Source organism: Saccopteryx leptura, chromosome 4 (assembly GCF_036850995.1).
Source record: "Saccopteryx leptura isolate mSacLep1 chromosome 4, mSacLep1_pri_phased_curated, whole genome shotgun sequence".
Taxonomy (NCBI): Eukaryota; Metazoa; Chordata; class Mammalia; order Chiroptera; family Emballonuridae; genus Saccopteryx; species Saccopteryx leptura.
In genome coordinates this window covers 107,034,874-107,060,260 of record NC_089506.1, presented here as the reverse complement: position 1 = coordinate 107,060,260, position 25,387 = coordinate 107,034,874, and the positions used below count along the sequence as shown (strand labels likewise).

The following is a 25,387-nucleotide window of genomic DNA, read 5'->3' as shown; positions in this document are numbered from 1 at the left end:
TCAAGCAAGCAACCTCAGGGTTTCGAACCTGGGTCCTCTGTGTCCCAGTCCAACACTCTATCCACTGCGCCACCACCTAGTCAGGCTAAAAGGTTTTCTTATTTATTTCTGGAAGGGTGTGATAGTAGAAGTAAGAGCTTGGAGTTCTGAGTTATTTTGCAAGTGTCACAGAGCCTTTGAGTTTAGAGAACCTTCCTCAGAGAACAACTTGGCCCCGATTTCTTCCAACATTCCTTCCTCAACACCTCTGAGTTTTGCCTGAAGTGGTGTCAGTGCCAGAGGAAGAACTCATGACTCCTGGCCATGGTCACAAAAACTTGGCTGATCTCAAAGGAATCATGTTCTTTTGGCATGAATCTTTTTAGAAAGAGGTGCCAGTTCTGCAGAGCTTTGCTAGGAACTCTCCTTAGCATAGAATCTTGATTTTCTTTTAATGGTTTGATGTAAGTCAATGAAGAAACTTAAGTCTTAGGTTGGTGTAGAATGACCTCAATCCCTAATTTATTAAGTTCAGATATCTTTGAGGTGAGAAATAGAAAGGCTGTAAGCAATACAAGTATGTCTTTTTGAAGAAGGTAGCATAAACTCTGGCAATTAATTTGGAAATGATAATTTTAAACTATGTTCTATAGTTTAAAGAACACTTCAATATTTGTATAAATAGATTCACAAATATCCTTATTCTGGGATTTATTTTTATTTTTAGAAATTTTATAAGTGATAAGGATTTTTGTTTTTCTAAGCACCATATATCATCATCCCACTTAAAATATTGTTAATAATTCTATTAACATATTTCAAAATTTCTCAATTCTCTCAAAAATCTTTGCTTTTGATTGCTTTGTTTTTTATTCTATAGAGGTTCCATCAATCTTCCCCATTCCCCACTCCCTATTTTCATGCCATTAATTTATTGGAAGAACCAAATCATCTGTCCTATGGAATGTCTCATATTCTGGATTTGACTGATTGGTCCCTTTTGGTGGCATTAAACATGATCCTCCTACACCCCCAGTAGTCCCTAGAAATGGTAGTGAGAACTAAAGATTTGATTGATACAGATTCAGCCTTTCCTTTTCCTTTCTTTTTGATGTTACCCTTCCTATTGCATTACTCCCTGAGACACATACTGTCTGGTTTTCCCCATTTAAGATTGATTGTGTTTTCCCAATTTAAGATTGAGTGTGGCTTCTGACAGTACAGAAGTGCCCATTAGAATCACTTTAAAGCTTTTTAAGATTCCTAAGATTTAGCAAGTCTGATAGGGATGCAGAGAGATATTATTATAAACGTGCAAAAGTCGCTATACCTTTTATAAAAAGAATCATTATGTTGATTAATTTAATGTACAGAGTGACAAAATTTACTTTCATGCCCATGTTTTGGGAATGTGTGTTTTGTATAACATGAAGTATGTTTAATTACTAACTGGGAGATGTTTGAGGCTGCAGCAGTATAATAAGAAAAGTAGACTTTTATCCAAGGGGTCAAAATTATTTTTCTCTGAGACCCATTTTTTTTAAATCTAGAAAATAGGAATAATAAGGTTGTTTTAATTATTAAATGAAATAATTTATTTGGACAGCATTTCAGCACCTTGTGGTTGAATTAAAATCTGAAAAGCATTACAGTAATAGATTTTTTTTTCAGTTAAGGTCTTCAGAGATGAGCTTAAGAAAATCAAAGTAACATCTTGTGCTATTTTAGTTATTGTCTGCATAAGCTTTTGTTTTCTGAGACATAGGCAATTGATGATGTAGTTATAATACTTTCATAACTTTTGGGAAAAACAGCATGTGGAAATCTTATTGTTTTTTTTCCCCCTTACTTTCAGCTCCATTTACCTCTTAATTCTCCTTTGCCGGGAAGTGAATTGACCAAGGAACCTTTTCGTTGGGATCAGAGACTCTTTGCATTAGTGTTGCGGTTGCCTGGCACCATGTCAGTAGAATCAGAACAGTTGACAGGTGTGCCTTTAGATGACTCTGCAATCACACCAATGTGTGAAGTGACAGGCGGTAAGTTTTTTGCTGGCAGTAATTGAGTGCCTTGTACGTTTCAAAAACCCCATGTTTGTTTTTGTTTTAACAAGTTTTATTAGTAATTAGTAGACATACATGGTTTTAAAACTATATTGATGAAGGCCTGTGCTTTGATTTGAATAGGATGTGATTACTGTTGGATCTAATAATTAATGGTAATTTTTTCCACCCATGTAGAAAATGCTGGTATATTTGAAATTGTTAAACTTATTTTTTTACCTACAAAGATTGCCAGTGATTTACAAATGTCATAGAATTAATTTTCTTGGAAAAATCTTTTGAGAATTCTCTCATTATCCATTATGCATGTAATAATTTAAATCTGGTTAAGTGCAGTTTTCCCCAGAAGCAAAGTAGAAGCTAGATGGGTTAGAGGAAACACAGCTTGTAAGGTCATATCTAGCTAGTCCAGGTAGTCACTATGCTAAGGGAACATTAATAACATTTTTGAAACAATACATAATAGACTCTGGACTTCTTTAATGTGGAATTGGCTAGCAGGTGGATAGATTCATGTCGATTTGTATCGAGTTCCTACTGTGTACCAAGCATGACTTCAGTAGTGAATATGAAAGACAGTATTCTTGCTTTCATGGAGCATTTTCGTTCTTACTGAAGGAGGTTGACACTAAAGTGTCCAAGTCTGGCATATCATTATTTCACCTGTGTCAGGGACCTGTGGCATAGTCTCTAGACATAGTTGGCGCTCTGTTGAGATTCCATCATCACCAACTATTTAAGTTAAAAGGAAATATTTAGTCTAATTGATATTTTAGGTGCCTTCTAATAATTCCATGGGTTTTGGAAATATGCAAAATTCTCAGGCAAAAAGGGTATGTGAAGTAGCTAAGTTAAGAAGTTGTTATTTTATTATTAAATGTTCCCATTTAATAGAAGTACTTTTTAGTGAACTCTTGTAATACCTTCAGAATTTAATTTACAAAAGAAAAAGATATGTACATAAATTTTTAAAGGGAAACCTATCTGTCATCTAAATTTGAAAGCCCACTGCTAACAAGTCTCTGTTCATGGATAAAATTTTTTAGTGACAGTCCTAATTGTTTCTGTGGGTGGATGCACATTTGTATTCAGAAAATTTCAGTTTTCAGCCTTGAACTGACCCACTTGCTGAAATACCTAAAAATTTTTTTTTAAAAACTCTAGGGTTTTTACCTCACAGATTGAAGGAAGTCCTTGAGGCTGTAATTTAAACATTCTCACATTGAAAATTTCTTACTATAAATTACTTTGTTTAACTTGGAATTATGGTAAAGTTATAGGACTACATGTACTATAACTTTCGTCTTCTTGGATCAAGAATATGGAAAGAAATGGAGTGGTGTAATCAGAGAGGGTCTGAGAAGAACCTAAGACATCATGTAGTGGTTAGTGTCCTTTCCTTTGGGCAGTAACGTACTAAAGTAATGTTGTTTATTCTTTGAAAGGAACATCTCCAGAGGAGAAGATTCTGAAGTCACCCTTGGTAATATCTTTTCATGACCCAGAAACCTTAGTTGGTTAAGAAATCAGGAAGCTTTTCCCAAATACACATCCTGAATCTCTCTGATGCATTAGTGTATTTGCCTCTCTTCATGCTCTTGCTGGCAATGATAGGAAGTTGCTCAAATGCTTTTCATATATCTTAATATTATGTTTTCTTATTTGTTGTTCACTAAAGAAAGTTTTGAGGATTAAACATCAAAAAAGTAGAAATAACAGAAATGTTAATATATGTTGGTATTGCACCATGTATATGTAATATTGCTAGTAATTCTTGTGCATTTTTAAAACTTAATAAGAGTAGTGTTTATATTACTTTTTTCCCATTGAAGAGAATTTGTGTTCTCTGAGGAAAAAAATGGAAAGAAATTTGTTGCCAAAATTACAGTTTTGAAAAAAAATAAATTATGATTTAAAAAAAGTGTGTAATTGTCATTGTAGGCATTTTACTATCAGGTTCATTAATTACCCAGTCTATGTCAAATAACCATTGACACTGGGAATACAGTAGGAACAATAAACAGGATGTGCACATTTTGGGACTGTATGACAAAAAATAATGTAAAATGAATAGATCCTATTTTAAAGAGGGCTACTTGTTGTGAAGAATAAAGTAAGGTAAGAGTATAGAGAGTAACTTGAGGCAGTGAGTATTCTTGGGAAGTATTCTGAGCAGGTGACCCCCCTTCCTTTTTTTAAACCATAAACTTAATGGAGATGATTACCCCAGTTTGAAATATTGCTTATCCTTGGAGATTTTTATATTTGTTGTGTAAAGTAAATAAAACAATTTAAAAAATAAATTACATTTGCATATCCCTAACTTTGAAGTCAATGTCATTTGTTTAATTACAGAATATATCATCCTTTGTATGTCTTGAAAAATATTAATCCCACTAAAATTATTGTTACAGAATGTTCATCAACCTTTTTTTTTTCAATTGCAGTATAATTGACATACAACATTATCTTAGTTTCAGGTGTGCAGCATAAGTGATTTCATATTTGTATATATTGTGAAATGATTACCACAATAAGTAACATAGAAGCAGAGATTTGAATAATGGAGTAAACCATACAAAGATCTAGGCAGAGGAAATATTAAGGGAAGGAGCATGCTCTGTAGTTTGGCGAGCAACAGGAAGGCTGATCTGCCAAAGCTTATATGGAAAGGAGTAGAGAGTAACAGATGTAGAGTAGGAAAGGACCAAATACTGAATAGCTTCTTAAGTCATAATAAATATTTTTCTGTTTTCTCAGTGTGATGAGAAGCCACTGGAGGGCTTTTTATAGGCTGTGACATCGGATTTCTATTTCTGAAAAATCACTTTAGCAGCTCGACGAAAATATACTGTCAAGTGGCAAGAATGGAAGCAGGGACTAGTAAGAGATAGGACAGTACTTTGTGAAGAGCTAGGTTTGGAGGTGGTAAGGAGATTTGCTGCAAAGGAGAACCAAAGATAAGGACAGTGAGGGAAGAGGGAATCAAGGATGAGTCCTAGATTATGCAGCTGGCCTGAACAAGGGGAAGTGAAAGACTGTGCCATGGCCTTAGATGGGTATACTGGGGAGAAGCAGGCATACAGGAGGCAGAGGGACGATAGCAAATGAGAAAATGTCTTATAGATACGTTGGCGGACGTATTGAGGATCAAAAGTATTTCATAAAAATTGTAAGAACTGTAAGAACAGTATTCTAGATTAAATCAATTTAACTTTTCTTTCCCTCTATGAGGACTGTTGCCCAACTTAGAAATGAGCTTTTTGGCTCTTCTCATTTACACTAAAATGTTAATCTCTAGTAGACTTCTGTGCTTCTGTGGGAAAAAATTTGTTCACTTTATTGCCTGCACACTCACTATATTTAGTTTGATTTTTTTCTTTTTGTGGACTATCCATAACTACAAGTGAGCCAACTTTTTGAATTGGTGTGTGCTTGTTGCACAAATATATTTAGTGATCCCAGAAACGTTATGCTTCAAAGTATTGTACATTCTAAGGAGTGAGTTTTGACATAGAGAATAAGAGAAACATTATATTATAGGATATAGGCTCACTTTGTGAAGATGACAGAATTTGCTTATTTCTCTTTAACTCTCCAAGGAATTAATGAATTTTTATTATTTCCCACGTGACTCAAGTTTACTCACTTTTTCTCTAATTTTTGTTAAACATCTTTATTAGTAACTTTATTTCATACCAAGATTTTAACTTCCATTTTCCTAATCAATTAATTGATGACATAAGTTAGGGGAGTAGAGAGACTTGCTACAACTTGACACTTAAAACTTATATTTTTTTAATGACATTTTGGAATGTGCTTAAGTTTCATGAGACAAGATATTCAGCCTTTATATAGTCTTCTCCATACTTTGTATGCTAAGATTGTCATCCTTTTTATGTGTTGTTTTTATGTACATGTTTTGAGAAAAATAATTTACTAATTCTTTCAAATAAGTGTGACTCCATATAGACATTCTGTATTAAATATTGATTTCAAATTAACATGATTTCCAGGGAACAAAGTATATACCTCAATTAATGTTTCTAATACCCTAGGGTTTGAATCTTGGCTGTACTACTGTCCTAACTTGGATAAATTAATTAACCTCTGTAAGCTTTAGTTTTCTTATTTGTAAAGTTGAGAAATTAACCCATACATTGTTGCTAGGATTAAATAAATTAATATGATAAAGTGATTAGAATAGTGCCAAGCACATAGTAATTGGTAGGTATTATTTTATGATTACAACTATCATCGTACACAGATAACTTGTTTGTTATAGGATACTTTACTTGTTTTTCTAAGTAAAGCTCACTCTGAGGATTTGACTGCCTGACGTTCTCTTTTCTGAGTAACCTATAGCAAATCACATGTTAAATATAAGTTGATATGAGTAATTTTGTATGTGAAATTGTAATGATATAGCTGTGTTTGGTTGTTGAATTTGTAAAATTCCACATTGAGCTCATTGCAAATTACATTGTAAGATGTTTGATTAAAGATTGTTTTAGTTAAGGTTTTCAATCTTGGTCTATATCAGCACATATAATAGAAAGATGATACAAGTTAACAATGTACCGGTAATTATAAATTTTATTGTAGTCACATTAAAAAGAAACAGGTGACAATTTTAATATCTTAATCCAATATATAAAATATTTCCACATGAAATCTATATTTAAAAGTTATTGAGACATTTTACATCATTTTCATATTAAGTCTACAAAACCAGGTATTTTTAAATTTTTTTAAAGATTTTATTTATTCATTATAGAGAGGGGAGAGAGAGAGAGAGAGAGAGAGAGAGAGAGAGAGAGAGAAGGGGGGAGGAGCAGAAAGCATCAACTCCCATATGTGCCTGACCAGGCAAGCCCAGGGTTTTGAACCGGCGGCCTCAGCATTTCCAAGTTGACACTTTATCCACTGCGCCACCACAGGTCAGGCACCAGGTATATATTTTATACGTCTCAATTTGGACTAGCCATATTTCAAGTTCTCAATAGCCATATGTGGCCAGTCACCTCAGTGTGGGAGAGCACACGTTTAGATATATGGAAAATCTCTGTTTAAGAGGTCTTTTTATTAGTATTTTTCTCTTAATCACTAGCATTTTAATGCTTCTGTAAAATACTGAAAAGGGAAATTTATTTAAGATGGGTAATTCCCAAGTACAGTGGTCCCTCGTTTATTGCAGGGGTTAGGTTCCAGAACCCCACCGCGGTATGTGAAAACCCGTGAAGTAGCGACCTTGTATTTATTTTATTATTTATATACAGTATATTTTAAGGCTTTATAAACTCTCCCTACACTCTTATAAACCTTTCCCACACTATTATTAACCTTTCCCATAATTATTATTATTTTACCACAAAAATAATTAAAATAATAAATATATAAAAATACCTATATACCACAAAATTCCATGATATAGTAAAAATCCGTGATACAAAATTAGATATACTATATATAATTTAAAAATCCAAGATACAGTAAGACTGAAAAGTGAACCACGATATTGCAAAATATGACTGTAAGTGAGCCAAATGTAATTAAGAAAAGCACATGCTACCATATATGTGTATTTTTGAAATAACATTTTATACACTATATAATTAATATACATATATAAATAAGCATGACTTTTTTTATTGTGGTTTGTTCAAACCAAGATTTCTGTTTTTCAAATACCTGTAATTATAAGGAAAAAAATTAAAATACATGCTCACAAAATGGAATTGTTGGTTTATTGAAAATAACTATTTTCTTTATTCTTCCATAAGATAATGAAATAAGTTTAAATTTTGCTCTTTTGTTGATTAATATTGGTAGAAAATCCACTATTCTTTCTTATTTAAAGATAGGAATTTTTGCAACTGACTAGTTCACTTTATTTACCTTTTTTTTTTTTTTTTTTTTTTTTAAATTTCAGGCCGCTCATACTCTGTATGTTCTCCAAGAATGCTCAATCAGTGTCTGGAGTCCTTGGTGCAGAAAGTGCAAAGCGGGGTGGTAATAAACTTTGAAAAAGCAGGACCAGATCCTTCCCCTGTAGAAGGTATTACTGCACTTTTCTTAGAGACATTCTAAACTTGTATCAGTTATTCAACTGGAATTGAAAAATTAACTATGATTGGGACTTAAGATTGACAGGGCCAAATTATTAAGATGACAAAACAGCTCTTGATAAAGAGGGAATCAAGGTAAACTGATAATGGTTTAGTAGCATCACATTTTAAAATTGCTTATTCATAGCCTGAAATTTTATATGAGCCAAAAACCTTTTTTTTAAGTATTTACAGATGAGCAATCTCATATTTCTTTTTTAGTATTACAGTATTGTCTCTCTCCTGTATATAAACTTCTCCCATGTCCCTTAATTCACAAGAATGAACCATAGGTATTTATTAATTTTTTAGCTACATTATTTTCTAAGGATTGAACTGGTCATAAACAAATAGTTTATGTGGTTCCAATAATGAGCAACCAGCCTTTGCCCTTAAGCGAGGTTATTTAACTCTGGCTAAACTTCAGTCAGCTTTATTCTAATATTCTGTGATTATAAACTATTTGTACTGGAGAGTATAAGGAGTTACATTAGAACCAATGGACACTATTATATCTGGAACCTCTGCATTGTACAGTGGAGCTTATAACAAGAATTAGAAAGTCGAAATGACACTTGGCAGAAGAGAACCACTAGAGTGAGAGGAGAGAAAGGTCATAGAGATTGAAAAATGGACACCCTCAAAGGGGGATTATAGCGAAGGAGCAGAAGATGGTGAGGTTATGTAAATTGTATCACTGTTTGTGTGTTTTTTTCAAAACAGATTGTTTTTAATTGAATTGTTAAGCATGGAATATAATTATTTTTAGATTCTTTTATATGTGCTTGGCTTAGATTTAGGTACTGAATGTTTAGTTGAAAAGAGTTGCTATTTTGATAGAATTATTTCAGATTAAAAGTAAATATTTCAAATCTGGATTTGTATATTACGGTTTTTTGTTGTTTATTAGGCTTTAGTTAAAATGATTATTCATTTAGCAACACTTACATAGTATTTACTAAGCTAAACACAAAGATGAAGAAATTGGGTATTTCCTCTTATCATCTGTTGGGGGGAACATTTATTAAACACCTCTATTTCCATAAAGTGTGTTTTACACATTCTCATTAGGAAAGCAGGGGATACTGTGGGCCCTCCTTTCAGCTGTTGAACTCATAGTTGGCATTAACTCTCTAGTAAATTTTAATTTAACCTAAAGGTTATGCAGTCATGATAATGTTCTACCATTTAAGAAAAATAGCAAAATTCAGAATTGAGTAAGTATTAGTATATTTTTATTAAGTTAAGCAATAATAGATATAATTGAACTTTTGATCCTTTTCCCCCTTAATGATGTATGCTTTTTGTTTTTAATTTCTTTGCTGTAGATGGGCAGACAGATATATCAAGGCCTTTTGGATCTCAACCTTGGCATAGCTGTCACAAACTCATATATGTTAGGCCAAATCCTAAAACTGGGGTTCCTATAGGTCATTGGCCTGTTCCAGAATCTTTTTGGCCAGATCAGAATTCTCCAACACTAGTAAGTACCAGAGAGATTATGGCTTTGTAATAATAACCATTTAGCTGCTTTTCATACTAGTTTTAAGTACTACTATCAGTTAAATGTGTAGCAAATTTATAGGAATTATATGTCAAAAGTGCTGTGATAAGCTATTAGTTGCTTAGTAATTGTATTGTTTATTATATAGTAGTGGAAAAAAGCCATCTGTTTCCTTTAGAATCTAATACTGTGCTTACGTTTTTAATATTGGTGTCTAGGTACAGAATCATAAATGTAGTGAGTTTCTCTTTGGACTATAAATAATGTAACATGAAGATTTGTCTTGGAGACACAATTTAGAATTTAAATGAAGGCTTACACAATAATTTTGATCATTTTGCCTACAATCTTTTAGGACTTAGTTTTACAAATTCACCTTGACTTACATGCTTTTAGTTATATGCACTGTTGGCAGTCTGGAGGTTGAAGGTAAAGATTTTCTGGTCTTGTTTACATGAATTATTTTTTTGAAACAGGGAGGCTTGTCGAATGATTATGGTGAATTATCAGTATTTACTATATAATTTTTCTAATGGTAAATTTGTACAAAATATCTATTTTGTTGGTATATGTTCTTTCACATTAGTATTTTTCCTAGAATATGAGGATATCATGGGCTATTTTATGGGAGAGCATGACATATTACCTTTAGAAGATAAGAATTTTATTATCTTTAGAAGTTAAGAATTGTATTTCAAATATCAGTAAGCAGTCTTAAATGTTTTATTTACTATCATTTATGAATTAAACTGAACTCTATTTGATACCATTTACACTTTAAATCTTTATCAACTCTTCAGAATAATACTTTTAATCTATACAAGATCTATAAAGTAGTATTTCCTTTATTCATTTGGGGTTAACAAAATTAAAGTTTTCTAAATTTCAGTATGATATCTTCTTTACGTGGGGGACAGGCTGCAAACTGACTCTGGGTAGGACCTGGTTCATGACATTTATGCCTTTTCTTTTTTTCTGATTGAACAATCATAATTCTTTAGTCTGGCCTTATAGGGAAACTCTTAATTTCTTTGTTAGTTTTGCTTTTTCTTCTGTAGTCCTTTCAACTCTTTTAGAACAGATAACATAGTTTTATGAAATACTGCTTGTTGGTTATTCTGTTGTCTTTAATACCTACAGTAGTACATATGGACATATAGTTCTTTGTTGAGTCCTAATAGAAAGAAATATAAAATCAATATCACAGACATTATCTATATTACCATAGCTGTTTATTGCAAAATGTAAGCCATAGAGGATTTTGAAGTGTGGGTAGGATTTCAGTGGGAGGAGGAGACTATGAGAAAAAAGGATGGAGGTAAAAAAGAACTAGGTATAGATAGAGGAATAACGAGTAGCTGAATATAGGTGGGTTATAACACATACATAGAACATTGAGAGTACTACTGAATGAACCAAATTGTTCATCACTTTAAATGCAAGGTTAAGGAATTTAAGCTTTTTTGCATTGGTGCTCAAAGAATAACTGAAGACATTTTATAGAGTGCTGCTTTAGGAAAATTAATCTGGAGATTGTCATTTGCAACAAAAGTAGATGTGTTGGAAGGTAAGCAGGTTTCCTCTTGGGCTGTTGTTGTGGTTTACATAAGAAGTATTAAGAATTCGGATTAAGATGATAGAAGAATCATAAGAAATAATATTGGAAAGAACTGGCAAAATATAGTAACTGAAGGATATTAGAGGGGAATTGAAGTTTTTGTGAATAACAGTATTTCAAATAAATAGTATTGATACTGAAATTAAGTGTGATTTATTAGAAACTAATTCTGAATTTGAATCATGGTTCTACCAATTATTAGGTGTATACCTTTGGTTAATTATTGTCTCTGCCTAATTTCCCATCTTTTAAATGATGATAGCAGTTCCTAGCTCATAGGATTGTTTGGGGGATTAAATGAAATAACAAATGCAAAATTTCTTCAAGTTCTAGAGGACTCTCTCCCCCTCTGTTTTTCTCTTGGACTTCAGTATTTTCATCCAAAAAATAAGTGAGTTTCAAGGGCTGATTCAATAAGATATGTGTTAGGTACATGCTAGGTACAGGAGCACAAGATGAGTAAAACATAGTGCTCACCCGTTGAACCTACCCCTTTTGTAGGAAGATCGGACGTGTAAACACAGTCAAGTTCTGTGTGTTTATTGTAATAGAGGGGCAGAGCAGAACCAGAGGAGGTGGTGCCTACCTGCTGGCTCTGTGTTTGGAATACAAGGTGGGAAGGGGTGTTGGGGATAAGTCTTTTAGTGGTTGTTGATACTTGCCAGTTCAGAATTCAAAACTTTATTTACAATATGCAAGGGGGAAAATATTTTATTTCTCCATATATAAGACGCACCTTAAGTTGGCGGCCTGAAATTTGGAAAAAAAAGTATTACATAAAGTTATTGAACTCAAGTTTTATTCATCATAGAATTCATACAACTCCTCATCACTGTCAAAACTCCCATCCATTAGCTTGTCCTCATCTCTGTCTGATCAACAATGAGCGCAAAAACAAGCGTGAAAAAGTGGGAAATGAAGTTAAAAAAACTGCAACCACTGTATAAGACGAACCTAGTTTTTAGACCCCAAATTTTTCAAAAAGTGATTTTATACATGGGGATATACGGTAATAAAGCAGTCAGTGATAGCATGTGAAACATGGGCATGAAAGATGATGATTTGAGCAATTGCCAAATGGTTTGGTGCACGTGGTGTTGTGTTTGAAAGGCAAGTAGGGACCAGATCATCAAGATCTTGTATATGGTATTAAAAGAGTCTGAACTTTTTTTTAGGTGATTGGCTATTGCTTTTACGAGATCATTTCAGACTAGTATATAATTTAAGCTTTGCATTTTCTTTCAGCTAATGGTGCTTTCAGTAGTAAATTAATCTCTTACTGAGTACATTTTGGTAGTAAGGGATACTGAAAATGAGTCTGTCTCTAATATGTTGTGTAAATAGTAATAAGACTCTCCCCTGTAGCCGCCTCGTACATCTCATCCTGTAGTGAAGTTTTCCTGCACAGACTGTGAACCAATGGTTATTGACAAATTGCCTTTTGACAAATACGAGTTGGAACCTTCACCACTGACTCAGTTTATCCTGGAAAGGAAATCTCCTCAAACATGTTGGCAGGTGAGCTGAACAATTATTTGTGTTAAACGACTGTTAGAAAGTTAAATTGAATCAGTGGTTTATATAACTTTCTGTAAAGGTTTTAACCTTCATAAAAATATGAGTGTTTTAAAAAATTTTATATTGATTGATTTTTATAGAGTCAGAGAGAGGAATGGAGAGAGAGAGAGGGAAGTAGAGAGAGAGAGAGAGAGAGAGAGAGAGAGAGAGAGAGAGAAAGAAGAGCATTCATTTGTGTTTCACTTAGTTGTGCATTCATTGACTGTTTACTTTATGTACCCTGACCCGGGATTGTACCCGCAACCTTTACATCTTGGGCTGGCGCTCTAACAGACTGAGCTAACCAGCCAGGGCAGAAAATGTGAAGTTTTAACCACTCTTTTTTAACAGGTATATGTGAGCAATAGTGCAAAATACAGTGAACTCGGTCATCCATTCGGTTACTTGAAAGCCAGTACAGCACTGAACTGTGTCAATTTATTTGTGATGCCTTATAATTACCCAGTCCTCCTTCCCCTTTTAGGTAAGTTATTCTTGTCACATTCACTGTGGCTCAGTAGACATACAAATTCTCCTAAAAACAAACTTTGGAAACATTCTTTATAAGTCTCTTGTCTGCTGAAATGAATGAAAATGTTTTTAATATTCTAAAATACTGAATCTGTCGAAGGCTGTTTTAGTGCATGTTTGAAGTAAATTGAAAGGTAGTGTCAAGTCACCATTAAGCCAACAACTTATGAAGGTTTTAAACAAAATAGGCCAAATTTTTTCAGTTAGCTTTAAGTTAGATTAAATTTTAATTTATTAATATGTTTGATTTCTTAAATAGTTAGAATTGGTAATGCAGGCTTTGTATTTGATAAATAAGACATTTTGTGAAGCATGTTCTTAAGATCTGAATGTGTTTTCTTTCTAAAAACTTACTTTAATTTTCACTTGGCAAATATTTTTTTAAGTGAATGAATTTGTTCCAAAATAATACAATAATAGCCTAAAGTTAGTTTCTATAGACTATGTGGTTATAATTTTTGAGTACTGTTGGAGAAAACTAATTTTCCTTTATGGAATCACCTCAGATTTAAACGTTAGAGTCAAGCCTGATTGGTGGTGGCGCAGTGGATAGAGCTTTGATCTGGGGCACTGAGGACCCAAGTTTGAAACACTAAGGTCACCAGCTTGAGCGCGGAACCTCTCTGGCTTGAGTGTGGGGTCATAGACATGACCCCATGGTCACTGGCTTAAGCAAGGGATCACTGGCTTGGCTAAGCTCAAGCCGGATGAGGCCGCACTCAAGCCAACAACCTCAGGGTTTTGCACTTGGGGCCTCAGTGTCCCAAGTCAACACTCCACTGTGCTACCACCAGTCAGGCTCCATTTTTATTTTATTAAAAGCGTATGTCTCATGTTACTCTCCCTCTTACAAATAAGAAAGCAAACTTTAAAAATGAAACTCATCTGACTTGATTTTCATCTGTGAAAACAATGAGTGATGATTATTTTATACATTTATAGATGACTTGTTTAAAGTACATAAAGCAAAACCAACATTGAAATGGAGACAGTCCTTTGAAAGCTATTTGAAGACAATGCCTCCCTACTATCTTGGGGTAAGAATATTGTTAAAAATAGAACTTGTTCTAAAGTTTTATATTATGTTTAGAATTTATTATAAGTATTATAAACATCTATTTATTGCTGTTATAGATTAAATGTCATGAAAATCATGTATAAATATAACAAATATAGATGTAATGGGAAAGAAATATTTCAATGATTTGCAAAGTAATGATGATGATACTGGAGATGATCATGAAGTGTATCCAGTGCTTACCCTGTGGGTCTGCCCCAAGCGCTGAACATGCACCAGCCTCGTTTAGTCTGTATAGTAATCCTGTGAGGTAGAAGTGGTCTTTGTTCCTGTTGTACAGATGAGAAACCAAGGCGCTAAAGGATTAAATAAGTTGTCTAAGGCTACATTTCTAATATATAGGGGACTGGAATTTAGTTGCAGTCAGTCTGGCTTTAGAATTTAGGCTTTTAATCACAATTTAAATTGCAGTTTATAAGGGTACAAAATTATTTTTGTTGCATTATTTCCTAAATCTTCAGAAAATGTTTTTTGGTAGATAAGAATATATTCTCATAGAACTATATATTTTTAGAACCATGAATTTTCTGATTACTGTAAACCTGGTTTATCATAGTATGTAAGACCAATAACTTATATTTTATTAAGTACGTCTTTATTTTTATGAAAAGTAACTTCTGAACAAAAAGACCTATACTAAAAAGCACTTTTAGACATTACTTCTGATTTTTGGGTTGACCAAAAAAGACAAAAATGAGAGGGAGAGAGAGAGAGAGAGAGAGAGACTTATGGACACAGACACCAGTGTGGCGATTGCCAGGGAGGGGTGGGGGAGGAGGAGGGTACAGGGGAAGGAAATGGTGATAAGAGAAGACTTGGGAGGATGAACACAGGATACAGTGTACAGAGATGAGTTGTAGAATTGGGCACCTGAAACTTATATAATTATGTTAACTAGTGTCTCCCCAATAAATTCAATTAAAAAATAAAAAATTAAACATGTCAAAAAGAAACAAGGAATATTATAACATTTGACTGTAATCAATCTTTGTAAATGGTCCCTCATGAAAACATTAATTTCTTAAGCTTTAAAAATCATATTTTATAGTTTTAAGAGATAAGTTGTATTCGTGTCTAGCACATAATGCCTGCCATGTAAGAGAGTGAAGGTTAGAAACACTTTGAATATGAAATGTTACATATGTTGACTCATTTACATTTCATAGCAACCCCGAGGACTTATCCAAAGCTACATGGATGTTAGATATCAAAGCTGGGATTTGATTTTAGTTTCACACAAGTGCTTTATATACTACCTAATATCTCAATTATCCTTTTTTCTGTCTCTGTCTCATTCATACATGATGACACTCCTGCTAGTGATATTTTTTCATTGTACAAAGTGGTTCTCAATTGACTGTCCTTACAGTTTTGTTCATAGTAAAGATTAGACTGTTTTCCTCCCATTTTTCCTTCAGAGCTTGTTTCTCTGTTTCCAGCTCAGCTAATGATAATAGTGATGAATATCTACTGAATGCTCACTGTGTGCCAGCTGCCTTTATGAAGTGCTTTACACGTATTAATTCATTTAATCCCATGACACCCTATGAGATGCTATTATTACCATTTTACAAGTGAGAAACTAAGACACAGAGAGGTTGTATAACCAGATGTAGGGTCGCAGAGCTGTGAGTGGCCATGCCAAAATCCGCACAGTGATCCAAAGTAGAAATCGTCTTGTTTCTTTGACTGCTTTTTAGTTCCGACCCAAGTTCTAAGTCTACCTCTGTAATGTGTCTCCTGCCCATTTCTTCCAATTCTTTATCATCTCCAATGATAGTAAAAAGTCCAGGACTTCCTTTTCTTGCCCTGAGTGTTATTACTATAGTTCTAATCCTTTTAAAGTATTTCAGACTCCCTCTGATACTACTGATAAACATTTTACTGAAATACAAAATAACATTACTCTTTTACTGAAGGAAAGAAGAAAATTTGGGAGGGAGAAATTTTGAAAACTGACATAATACATCTATCCATAAATTTTTTTGACCAGTGATTTTTTTTTTCTGCCTGTAGCCTCTGAAGAAAGCTGTTAGAATGATGGGAGCACCTAATCTCATAGCAGACAGTATGGAGTATGGACTTAGCTACAGTGTCATTTCATACCTCAAAAAATTGAGTCAACAGGTAATGATAAGAAATAGAGCCAATATATATTTTGAATGGTTTTGGTTAAGATGATTAACAGGCCAGATGTTAGTTTTTAATAGTTCTACTAGAATTCCATTATATTAATATATTACATCTTAAAACCACATATATCGGATATTAACGTAATTCTTTCTCAAGTACATGGTATGCTATATTTTGAAGTGTTCATTTCAAACAGCAATTACTAGTTTATACAATGGCTTCCAAGACTTTCTATATGTAAACGTTTTTTGTTTTCTTTTGAGAAATTTGTTAGAAAATTGTTTTAGACAAAATATCAGTGTCTTTTGGTTTATGTTTTAAAACCTATAGTTTTTTTTTTCTTTCAAAATGGGAGTTACTTTTGAAATATTTGTAAGAGACATTGAATTTTGTCATTGGGCATAAATCACATTTACAGATACCATGGTAGTTAAACAGTGTAAAGTTTGACTGCCAAGTTATTGATGTCGTATCAAATACATTATTTTCCCAGTACTTCTGCCACCTCTACTTTAACTGCTAATTGAAATATAGGTTGTAAAGAGTCAAAATATTGCTGTTTGAGTGTGGTGATTGCCAGCAGGGTTAGGTGGAGGGGGATATGGCGGCACAAATGGTGATGGACGAAGACCTGACTTGGGGTAGGGGGTGAATACACAATACGGTGTACAGAGATGACTTGTGGAATTGAGTACCTGATCCCTGTATAGTTGTGTTACCTAGTGTCACCCTAATAAATTCAGTGAAAAATATTGCTCTTTGCTTTTTAGTGAAAAACCTACATCATTATTTGCCCTATCTATAAACATTTAGTTATATGCTAACAGTGTCTTAAAGTAAATATTGATATTATTTTTTCTAAATTTATAGCAGCTCTGATTTAGAAATACATTTTTTCACTTAGAGTGTCTTTACATTTCATGGTTTAAGTGTAGTGGTTCTTAATAAATACAATTAAAGTTTTGTTTGTTTGCTCTACTCCAAAAGGTTTTATTGTAATGATTTAGAATCATAGGACATTGTTTAAACCAGTGGTTTTCAACCTTTTTACACTTGGGGATCAGTGACCTAGTCAACCAGAAATGGAAATACACATGAATAACGTTTTATCTTACGAGCACATTAACACTGCAGTATGGTACAAGCTGGTGCTTGATTTCTGAACTCCAACTGCATGATGCTTTGAATACTATATGTTTGTCTGAATGCTTTTTTTTTTTTTGAGAAAGAGAGAGGAGAAGCATTAACTCATAGTTGTAGCACTTTAGTTGTTTATTCATTGCTTCTCATATGTACCTTGACTGGAGGACTTTAGTCGAGCCAGTGACCCCGTTCTCAAGCCAGCAACCATGGGATCATGTTGATGAGCCTGCACTCAAGCTAGCGACCTTGAGGTTTCGAAACTGGGACCTTAGCGTCCCAGGTCAATGCTTTCTTTATCCATTGCTCAACCACTGGTCCGGCTATCCGAATGCTTTTTGTTCATTACGTATAATTTATATATACTCTGCATGGTGCAAAAGATTGTTCTAGCAAGCCTACAAGTTCCAAAGATATCTTAGACACCTCAGTAGTATTTTCATCGATGATACAGGCTGATAAGTGGTAATCGCCCTGAGCATAAGCGAAATCAACTAAGATCATGGTGTCTCTAATCTTCCTACTACATCACGGTGGTTGATTCTCATGGACTGGCAGGAAATTTCTGGTAGACTGGCAGACCGATGGTTGAAACTGGTTTAAACTATGTTTAATCTATCAAATACTTGATGTAAAATATGCCACCTGAGATTTTAACTTCTTACATACTTTTAAAATATATAAATATTTAATTTATGGAAGACTAGAACTATAGTATTTAATTTACCAATTTCGATTATATCAAAATTCCTCTTGTTTATTTTTACTTTAGGCCAAAATAGAATCTGATCGAGTCATTGGATCTGTAGGCAAAAAAGTAATTCAGGAAACTGGAATTAAAGTCCGAAGCCGATCACATGGTTTATCAATGGCGTATAGGAAAGATTTCCAACAGCTGCTGCAGGGGATATCAGAGGACGTCCCTCATAGGCTGCTGGACCTGAATATGAAAGAGTATACTGGGTTTCAAGTGGCTTTGCTCAATAAGGTAATAGTCACAGGAATTTAGTACTACTTTTGTTAAATTCTATTGTATTGTTGAATATAGATCAAAGTTTCTATTAACTGAAACTAAGTTTGTCCAAACTTTCACAAGTACTTTTACATCTCTGTAGAATAATGACCGTTATATTATCATTGAATCATTGAATTTTAGAATTGAAACAGATTTTCCATGGTGAGTGAATGAATGGATATATTGATAAACAGTAGTCCAATCCACTTATTTTACAAGTGAGTAACCAGGCTTAGAGATTGCTTAAAGTTTTACAGCTAGGCCCTGGCCGGTTGGGTCACTGGTAGAGCGTCGGCCTGGTGTGCAGGAGTCCCAGGTTCAATTCCCAGCCAGGGCACACAGGAGAAGCGCCCATCTGCTTCTCCATCCCTCCCCCTCTCCTTCCTCTCTCTGTCTCTCTCTTCCCCTCCCGCAGCCTAGACTCCATTGGAGCAAAGTTGGCCCAGGCACTGAGGATGGTTCTGTGGCCTCTGCCTCAGGCGCTAGAATAGCTCTGGTTGCGGCAGATCGACGGCCCCAGATGGGCAGAGTATTGCCCCCTGGGGGGCGTGCCGGGTGGATCCCGGTAGGGCGCATGTGGGAGTCTGTCTGACTGCCTCCCCGTTTCCAACTTCAGGGAAAAAAAAAAAAAGTTATACAGCTAATGGTAGAGTAACTGCAGTTCGATATTTAGAACCTTGCATGCACAGTGTGATCCTAAAATGCTTTATGAATGCTCTTTATTGAAAAGATCTTTATCCTGTTTTTTTGTAAAAACAGACAAGCTGATTCTAAAATTTATATGGAGACGTGAAAGTACGAGAATAGCTAAAACAATTTTGGATAAGAATAAAATTGAACAACTTGCACCAATTTTAAAAGTTACTGTAATGCTGTAGTGATCAACACTTTGTGTTGTTGGCAAAAGGATTGTTTTAAACATGGATCAGTGGAACAGAATGTAGTCTAGAAGTGGGCCCTCACACACGTAGTCAGTTAATTATTATAAAAGTGCCAAAATAATCATGGGTGAGAATTCAGTCTTTTCAGCAAGTAGTACTGGAACAATTGGTTATCCATATTCAAATAATGAACTTGACCTTTACCTAACATTACTTGAAGTGATCATGGTCTTAAATGTAAGAACTATAATTGTAACCTGGAAGAAAACTGGAGAAAGTCGCTATGACCTTGGGTCATGGATCATTGAAAAATTCTAAAATATAAAACAAAAAGCAATTGATAAATTGAAATTCATTAAAATTAAAACTTATTTTAATTCAAAAGAAACTTTGAAAAATGAACAGGAAGTTATAGCATGGGAGAAAAGCACATACTGTATTGAATAAAGAACTTAATATCAAAGTACATAAAGAACTCATACAACTCAATTAATAAAGAGGCAAACAACTCCATAAAAAATGGGCAAATATTTGAACAGATAGTTCACCAAATAAGATAAACAGGCAAATGAAGAGATGATCAACCATATTGGCTTTTAAGGAAATGAAAATTAAAACCGTAACACAACCCCGCTTTACACCCACTGGAATGGCTAAAATTTAAAAGACTGAAAAATATCAAGTGCTGGTGAGGATGTGGAGCAACTGGAACTCTCATACATGGTCAATGGAAAATAGTTTGCAGTTTCTATTTTTTTTTTTTACAGACAGAGAGAGCCAGAGAGAGGGATAGATAGGGATGGAGAGAGATGAGACGCATCAGTCATTAGTTTTTCGTTGTGACACCTTAGTTGTTCATTGATTGCTTTCTCATATGTGCCTTGACTGTGTGCCTTCAGCAGACTGAGTAACCCCTTGCTCAAGCCAGCGACCTTGGGTCCAAGCTGGTGAGCTTTGCTCAAACCAGATGAGCTTACACTCAAGCTGGCGACCTCGGGGTCTTGAACCTGGGTCCTCCGCATCCCAGTCTGATGCTGTATCCACTGTGCCACCGCCTGGTTAGGCAGTTTGCAGTTTCTTAAGCACATAAATATATACTTTCTGTTTAACCAGTAATTATACTTGGTAGGCTACTCAAGAGAAATGAAAATGTATAGAATAACAGTATTATTCACAATAATGAAAACAAAACTGAAAATAATCGAGTATCAACTAGTGAATAAAGTATGGTATGTTCATATAATGGAATACTACTTTGCTACAATAAAAAGAATAGGCTACTGATACATGAACAACATGGATGAATCTCAAAAACATGCTAAGTGAAAGAGGCCAGATAGAAAATATTAGATATTGTAAGATTCCATTTATAAAGTGGAATGTACAGAGACAGGAAACAGTAAGTGACTGCCTGGGTCTGGTGATAGGGATTGACTAAGAATAGGCACAAGGAACTTTCTGATGGTAGAAGAGTTCTAAAACTGGATTGTGGTGATTGTTTCACAATTAAAAATTCACTAACACTCATCGAACTGCATACTTCTTTTAGCCAGAATATATAATAAAATCTTGAGTTAGATGTGAATTTGAAATTAGGTTGAACTCACTACCAATTTTTTATATTTTAGTTCCCAAAACAGTACATTAAGATTGCATCGTAACTCGATTCTGTTTTTCAAGCTAATTAGTTAATTTGTATGTCTTATTTTTGAACCTATGCTGCAGGCTTGAGATTTTAGTTTCTTAATTCTATGTTTATAAATAACTTTGGTCTTGGAATGTTTTCAATAGGATTTAAAGCCACAGACATTTAGAAATGCATATGATATACCAAGACGGAATCTTTTGGATCACTTAACAAGAATGAGATATAATCTTATGAAGAGTACCCGCAAATTTCTTAAAGGACAGGATGAAGGTTAGATTACGGTTTTAATATTGGTATATCTTTTGTAAATTTTTTCTTTATATTAAAAATATGGTAGTACCATAACTCTTAAAGAATTATGACAGTATTACATTTTTCTCACTGTAAATTCAAACAAATTAAGCAAAATGTCATCCCTGATTTTCTATGTTTCTTTCTACTCTCACTGTTGCCCCAAATTTTGTTCCACAGAGGTAATAATCTTTGTTAACAGCTTAGTTTTCTATTCTTGGTTTTTCATCCACTCACACACACAGTTATTTTCTTAAGATATACTGATATCTGATTGTTTAACTCTGGGTGGCCAATAACTCATATTTCTGATATTTCCTTCAATCATATTCATGGCACCAACTGCAAATCAAGTCTGATGACTATTTAACCCTTTACTCTCTTGATATAAGCATTCCAACTATATCTATATATAAGAAGAGTTACCTATGTGATTTCTCTTTTCTGTAAATTTTTCTGTAATTAAATTTGATATATTTAGAATAGAAGAGACATTTCTTTTCATGGTAAGGTTACACCCATTGCTGATTCTGTGCACTGCAATTAGAAGATAAAACCAATGATTTAACATTTTATTTAAAAAATCTCAAATACTTAGAGTACAGTATTTATAACGACAGCAATTAGAGTATATAGAAAGGGAAGACTACTTATAATAACATCAGGTAGCATTCATATATAGGAAGATATGGGATAACTAGAACAGGCATTAGTGAGATTAACATCTGTTGTTACTCTATTTTGTTCAAAAAGATCAAGTGCACAGTGTTCCTATAGCACAAATGGGGAATTACCAGGAGTACCTCAAGCAAGTACCTTCTCCACTAAGAGAACTTGATCCTGATCAGCCTCGAAGGTTGCATACATTTGGCAATCCCTTTAAGCTGGATAAAAAGGTAAATGTGAAATGTCCATTATATATTAGTTTGTGCTGGGTACTGTGGATTTAACAGTTCTTAATTTAACTAAAGTTAGCTAAAGCTGTTTTCCTGGTACAATATCTAATAAATGTCAACATAGCTAAATATAGTTGTTTTAATGGGAATTGGAATTAGTTGTACCATTTAAAATCTGTATGTAAATCCAGTGAAATTATATATTTTGTTATAGGGTATGATGATAGATGAAGCAGATGAATTTGTGGCTGGACCTCAAAATAAACATAAACGACCTGGAGAACCAAATATGCAAGGGATCCCTAAAAGACGTCGCTGTATGTCTCCCATCCTAAGAGGCAGACAACAGAATCTAGTTGTGAACAATCATATTGGAGGAAAAGGACCACCTATACCTGTGACTCAAGCACAGCCAGATCTTATTAAACCCCTTCTTCTTCATAAAAGTAAGAGTTAAAAGAAAATTATTTGCTGCTTTTTGGTTTTTTTAGAGAAGAGATTTTTAAATAAATTATAGAAAAAATTGATAAAGTCCAAGAGTATATAGCAAAGATGTTTATTCTAATTTAGCATGTAATTATTTTTCTCTTTTTAATTAATGTTTGTTAAACATTTCATACGTTCACCATTTTATTAGCAATCATATTCTAAAATATTATTTGCAAATCAAGTATTTCAAAATAATCGTTTTTAAAGGGGTATAATTAATACCCATAGGAAGATTGTTTTCAATAGTTTAATGCAACAACTAATTATTAAATACCTGTACCATTTTAGATAGTACTAGGCATTGAAATACAGTAGTGATCAAGACAGTGATATCTGCTTTCACTATAATGCATTAGGAAAGAAAGCCATTGACATTTCATTCGAAGTGTGGTGAATTTTACAAAAGGAAAGTCAAGTATGTTGTGGACATATTTGGATCCCACTTGGTCTGTGGGATCAAGGTACTTTACTAGGAAGTTGTTTAAACCAACACTTGAAGGATAAATGGAAGTCAGTTAACTAAAGCTGCACATTTGTTTATGCTGGAGGAGGAGTCAGAGAAGAGTATGTGTAAAGGCATACAACAAAGAGAATGGCATTGAGGAAACTGAAAATTCTAGTATAGCAAGGGGGTTGGGGATGAGATAAAGTGAAAACTGAAAGATAGGCAGAAGCCAGATCATGGAGGCCTCTAAAGATTCTAGACTTTATTCTAAGGACAATGAGAATTCATGTAAAGGTTTAAAGAGGTAGTAGTGACTGGATATGATTAGCGTTTTATAAAGACTATAAATGTGTAGTGTATTATCAAGGAAGAATGAGAATGGATGTCGGGAACCCTTAATGAGTTGATGGATTCATTAATTATAGGTAGTAATTATTCTTGGCTGATGGCAACTGGAGAAAAAACAGATACTATATACCTCCTGATGGAATTATAGAGTACTACCTCTGAAGGAATCTCCCCGCCTCCCCTATCCTTTTTTCAACATCCACTTGATCATGCCTCTAGACCTAATTACCAATTTATAGGAAATATAAGGGACAAATTATCTTAAATGACAAAATAGGGATACAGTTAGCAAAATCCATGTTATAGGAAACTATAGGATAGAATCTGGTGTGTATGTATTTCCATAAAAATGCATAGAAAAAATAGAGATACAGGAGGACTTTATTTATAGATTCAAAGGTAGTTAAGAGACATACCAATTGTAATTTTGGGCCTGATTTGGACCCTGAATCAAGCAAAATCAAACTTTTTCACAAACAAAATATATAAAGTAATCAAAGTTGTGGATGCTTACTGTGTATTTAAAGTTGTTCAGTAATTATTTTGGATGCACAGGAACCAGTTAGGAAATCCAGAGAAGAGCTAATGGTGACCTGGCAGTGGGGTTGTGAGAAAATTATGAATTTGAGAAATGATTGAACAGACTATAGCAAAGGACTTGGTGATGACTGGTAGTTGGAACCCTGGCAAGGGAAGAGTCTGTCTTGAGAGACACTGGGTAGATGATGTCAGGGGTGTAGTGGAAGAGAGGTTTTAGTTTAGAAGTGTATAGTAGATCTAGTGGACACCTTAAGTTAGAGGATGAGTGTTTGAATTTGGAACTTAGGAGAAGAGGATTGGGCTAGAGAGGTAGGTTTGGGAAGCAGCTTAATCCTCATTGGAGCTAATAATGTCTCACCAAGGGAAACAGTGTGGGAAAAAAGAGCCTACAACAGGACCTTGAAAATGCCACAATTAGGAGGAGATGCAAGGTTCAGAAGAGGGGATTGAGAAGGAAGAACCTGAGAATAGGAAAAAGTAGGGACGTATTTAGTGTCATGGAAGCTAAAGGAAAGGAAAAATGGAGTGGTTGGTGGTCTCAGATACTTCTCAAACAGATCAGTCAAGAAGAGGATTTGAAAGGTTCCGTTAGTCTTTGGTTACCTTAGCAAGGGAAATTTTGGTGGAGTAAAAGTGGCAGAAGACCATAGAAGTGGGTTGAAGAGGAGAGATGAGGAAATGGAGAAAATGAGTGTAAACAGCCAGTTGAAGAAGTTTAGCTGTGAAGGGTAGGTGGGAAGAGAGTGGTAGCTAGAAGAGGTCCTTGGGTTAAAAATGGTGTTTCGCTTTATTTTTAAGATGATAGAGAGTTGAGAATGTTTAAAAGCAGGTGGGCTAGAACCAGCAAAAAGGAAGTGGTTGAAAATGAATCACTGAGAAAGCTGAAGGGAATGGTGCAGATCCCAGATGAAAGAATGCTGCTTCCATGGAAGTCTAATGGGCATGGGTACATGTTTAATGGTGGGAAGCAGAGGAAGTTCCCATCCCACAATTGTTTTTCTTTCCTCTGTGAAGCAGGAGGTGACATATACTGCTGAGAGGGAAGGAGAAATCAAGGAAATCAGATGTGAAGAGAGTGGAGGAGAGAGAAAAGGTTGCAACAAAATTGCTAGGCAGTGCTAAGA

The 25,387-nt window shown here is 34.3% G+C and overlaps 1 protein-coding gene across 2 annotated transcripts in view; it reads left to right on the top strand.

Moving 5' to 3' along the window:
* INTS6 (integrator complex subunit 6) overlaps positions 1–25,387 on the top strand; it is an 89,460-nt gene that overhangs the window by 58,149 nt on the left and 5,924 nt on the right. For both annotated transcript variants that reach the window (XM_066380934.1, XM_066380935.1), the window contains 11 exons: positions 1,835–2,018; positions 7,975–8,100; positions 9,478–9,632; positions 12,637–12,789; positions 13,180–13,312; positions 14,302–14,396; positions 16,454–16,564; positions 18,483–18,698; positions 21,398–21,524; positions 22,299–22,441; positions 22,656–22,887. In XM_066380934.1, coding sequence (XP_066237031.1) covers positions 1,835–2,018; positions 7,975–8,100; positions 9,478–9,632; positions 12,637–12,789; positions 13,180–13,312; positions 14,302–14,396; positions 16,454–16,564; positions 18,483–18,698; positions 21,398–21,524; positions 22,299–22,441; positions 22,656–22,887 — 1,675 coding nt within the window. The remainder of the gene's footprint in view (positions 1–1,834; positions 2,019–7,974; positions 8,101–9,477; positions 9,633–12,636; positions 12,790–13,179; positions 13,313–14,301; positions 14,397–16,453; positions 16,565–18,482; positions 18,699–21,397; positions 21,525–22,298; positions 22,442–22,655; positions 22,888–25,387) is intronic.